Source organism: Nothobranchius furzeri, chromosome 2 (genome assembly GCF_043380555.1).
Source record: "Nothobranchius furzeri strain GRZ-AD chromosome 2, NfurGRZ-RIMD1, whole genome shotgun sequence".
NCBI classification, from domain to species: domain Eukaryota; kingdom Metazoa; phylum Chordata; class Actinopteri; order Cyprinodontiformes; family Nothobranchiidae; genus Nothobranchius; species Nothobranchius furzeri.
Genome location: NC_091742.1, coordinates 7082497 through 7085468, shown reverse-complemented (window position 1 = coordinate 7085468; position 2972 = coordinate 7082497). Strand labels below are relative to the sequence as shown.

The window sequence follows — 2972 nt, the reverse complement described above, 5'->3', positions numbered from 1 at the left end:
GTTTCTGGTCATTTTGGATTTTATCTGTGAAAATGTGACGAAACAAGTTTCATCATGGAAAAATCTAGTTTGTGCTTTAGGGTGTTACTATAAATATCAAGAAGTACAATTGAACAAGGTACTGCCATTACAGGTCAGCCGCTAAGTCTTTCACGTGTAAAATAAAATAAGAAGCTAAATAATCATAGCAGAAAAATAAAACGTGGATGCCATGACTGCATGCATATCCCTGCATGAAAACAACTGTGCATCCACTCATGAACCAGCTACAGGTTTCTCCAACTTGTAGTAGTTGTCAAAGTTTAAATCTTTCCTATTTGGCAGATCCTGAATGTTCCAAAGTAGATTACATTTTAGTCATGTTGGAGCATGCTTAGCATCATGTACTTGAGTCAAAACACAAAGAAAGAGTAGCCTAGCCAGCTTGTTTCTGTAGATGTGAGTTTAAAACCTAAAGTTTGGAGTCTGTCTTGTGGAACTGGTCTCTTTTCAGCTTTTATTTGCAAAAATGCAGCAAAACCCATTTTCAATCAAGTGCCACATATTTGTGTTGAAGAATTTGTGCCACAGGGAGGGATGTGTTAGTATAAAAAGGCTGAGGTACACACAACCATCATGTGGAGCAGAGAGGTCCTCTTGCTAACTTCCTCCTGGTTTTTACAGGTAAGAAAATAAAACGTTCTTTAAACTTCTAGAAGAAAAGAGAATTTCATCAGTTATAAATATAACTCACATTAAAAGAAAAAGTAATTGTGGAGAAAAAGGTTCTTTAAACTGTATGGTTTTGTTTTGCAGCGGTGAAAACAAATTTCTGATTTCTGCAATCATGATCAAGCTGGTAAGATATTTATCTTTTTTGTTTCGGTGCAAAAAATCACGAGATTTTTTAATTATAAATATCTTAGTCATATAATTTTCTTTTATAGACAGCTCTCACTGTTGTTGCAGTTCTGCTGCTTGGTGAGTTCATTTTCAGACAGTTTGACCATTTTAGTCGTTTCCCACCACATAAAACCACTGACTTGTATTGATCTGCTTTTAATTTTCAGCTAATGTAAAACCAAGTAGACGTAAGATCATCTTCTTTGTTGCACATTTAAATACATTTTGTGAAGATGTTTATCCAAGTGCTGTCTTTATGCTAATGTCTTTATTTCTAGTGGCCATTTCGCCTAGACTGTGCTGGACCAGTTGGTACGATCGGGATGATCCAAGTGGAACAGGTGACTGGGAAGATCTGAAGGGCCTGCGGATGGAATACCCAGGAGAGATTTGTGACACACCCCGGAGAATTCAGGCCGTCACTGTTGATGGAAATGTCCCAGCTGAGAGCACAGGGCAGCACTTCTATGCGTGAGTCACGTTTGACAATTCAGCTCATTAGTTTACAGATTGACTCTACATGAATGTTGAATGTTCTTCAGTTTTAACTCTCTTTGAATGTTAAAGCGTGTTTTGATTATGAACACGAATTGTTTTAAACATTCAGAAGATCATAATAAAACTTGCTTCCAATTGCTTGCCTTAACTCAGTGTCCTTTATTATCTTTCAGATACAATACCCAACTGGGCTTCTTTTGTCGCAACGCAGATCAACCATCTGGTCAACAATGCTTGGACTACAAGGTTCGCTTCAGATGTCCATGTATCTCTGAGCCTGATTGCATCAATGGGTGCTAATACTCTGAGAGGAAACAATTAATGTCAATCTTGCTGATTTTTAAAAATTAATTCTCTTTTCTGCAAACTGAAACAGGTTTTGTCACTTGTTTCTGGGGCTATTATAGTAACTATGCTGAGGGGACTCTGGGTGATTTTGTCCAACTTTGAAGAAATAAATCAACAGCAATAAAAATGTTCAACAAAAGCAAAAAAGTTTTGGTCTTTTCTCCTGTGTAACATGGTCATATGATGCATCAATAAATGCATCATTTAATGAAATAAATGCAGCAGCTGATTAAATAAGGAATGCTATTTCACATTATTATTTCAATGTTTAAAATAAAAATAATTATTTATTTATTTATGAATTTAGTACTGATTTGGAGCAGCAATGGTTAAAACGTGATGTAAATTATAATTGTTTGAATGCTGTTAAGCATTCAAACTATTGTTTTCCTGTTTTTCTTTATTCTTCTGCTTATTCTGCTTCCGTACACTTTTTGAACCGCTTCTTCTCCTTCAAATTTTGAGCTATTTCAACAATTTTATACCAAAACGTTCAGCTCGTTAAGCTATTTCCGGCTATTACTTTTGGCATTGATATCTTTAAAATTTTTCGAGTTATTAAGCTTTTTCTGCAAACATTTTCCCATTGAAATGAATGGAATTGGTCAATTTTCAGCAAATTCCTATCACTTTTTTGAACTAAAACTCTACTGGGTTCCTTTTAACTCAGATACTTCATTCAAAGTTTAACAAACTCACAAGACTTTCCTGTTTAACATATTAAAGAGGCTTTTTGATATCTTTTACGGTTTTTCTAAAATCGCAGGTAGAAGTTGAGGTACGACTTGAAATTTTCAGAAAAAATCACAAAAGTTATAATGGGGAAAGATAGGAGCAGTGACCCTCCCTTGCTCCATTTCTGGCATTGTAGCAAGAGAACCGTAGGTCCGATTGAAATGAGACACACACTGGCTTACAGCTAACAAAAATACCTTCATTTTGAGCTATAATTCATGACTGTACTACAAACATTGTGGTCGTACGGTTCATTTGTTTGAGAAAATTGAAATTTAAAAAAATCTCTCTCCCCACTCTAAGCTGAAGATTCCGCACTCTACCTTTTGAACTTCACATCTTCTGTGAACAACTCTTTACTACCCCAGTCCGTTTGGACTACCAAAGCAAATTATAACTCAAAAAGTAGGAATTTTTGTCAGCTTTTCAGAATGGGTTTCATTTTATCTGTAAGTGTTACCGTTCTTTCCCTACAAGCCTCAGAAGGAGGAGAGAGCCAGATTCTCGCT

General features: G+C 35.8%; 1 protein-coding gene across 1 annotated transcript; it reads left to right on the top strand.

Annotated features, from left to right (window-relative positions):
- Window positions 1–601: 601 nt before the first annotated feature.
- LOC129165279 (cartilage intermediate layer protein 2-like) lies at window positions 602–1877 on the top strand. The gene is made up of 6 exons (XM_054748006.2): window positions 602–663; window positions 796–838; window positions 927–960; window positions 1050–1070; window positions 1161–1353; window positions 1554–1877. The coding sequence occupies exons 2-6, from the start codon at window positions 827–829 to the stop codon at window positions 1678–1680; spliced, it is 387 nt and encodes a 128-aa protein (XP_054603981.2). The 5' UTR covers window positions 602–663; window positions 796–826; the 3' UTR covers window positions 1681–1877.
- Window positions 1878–2972: the final 1095 nt, after the last annotated feature.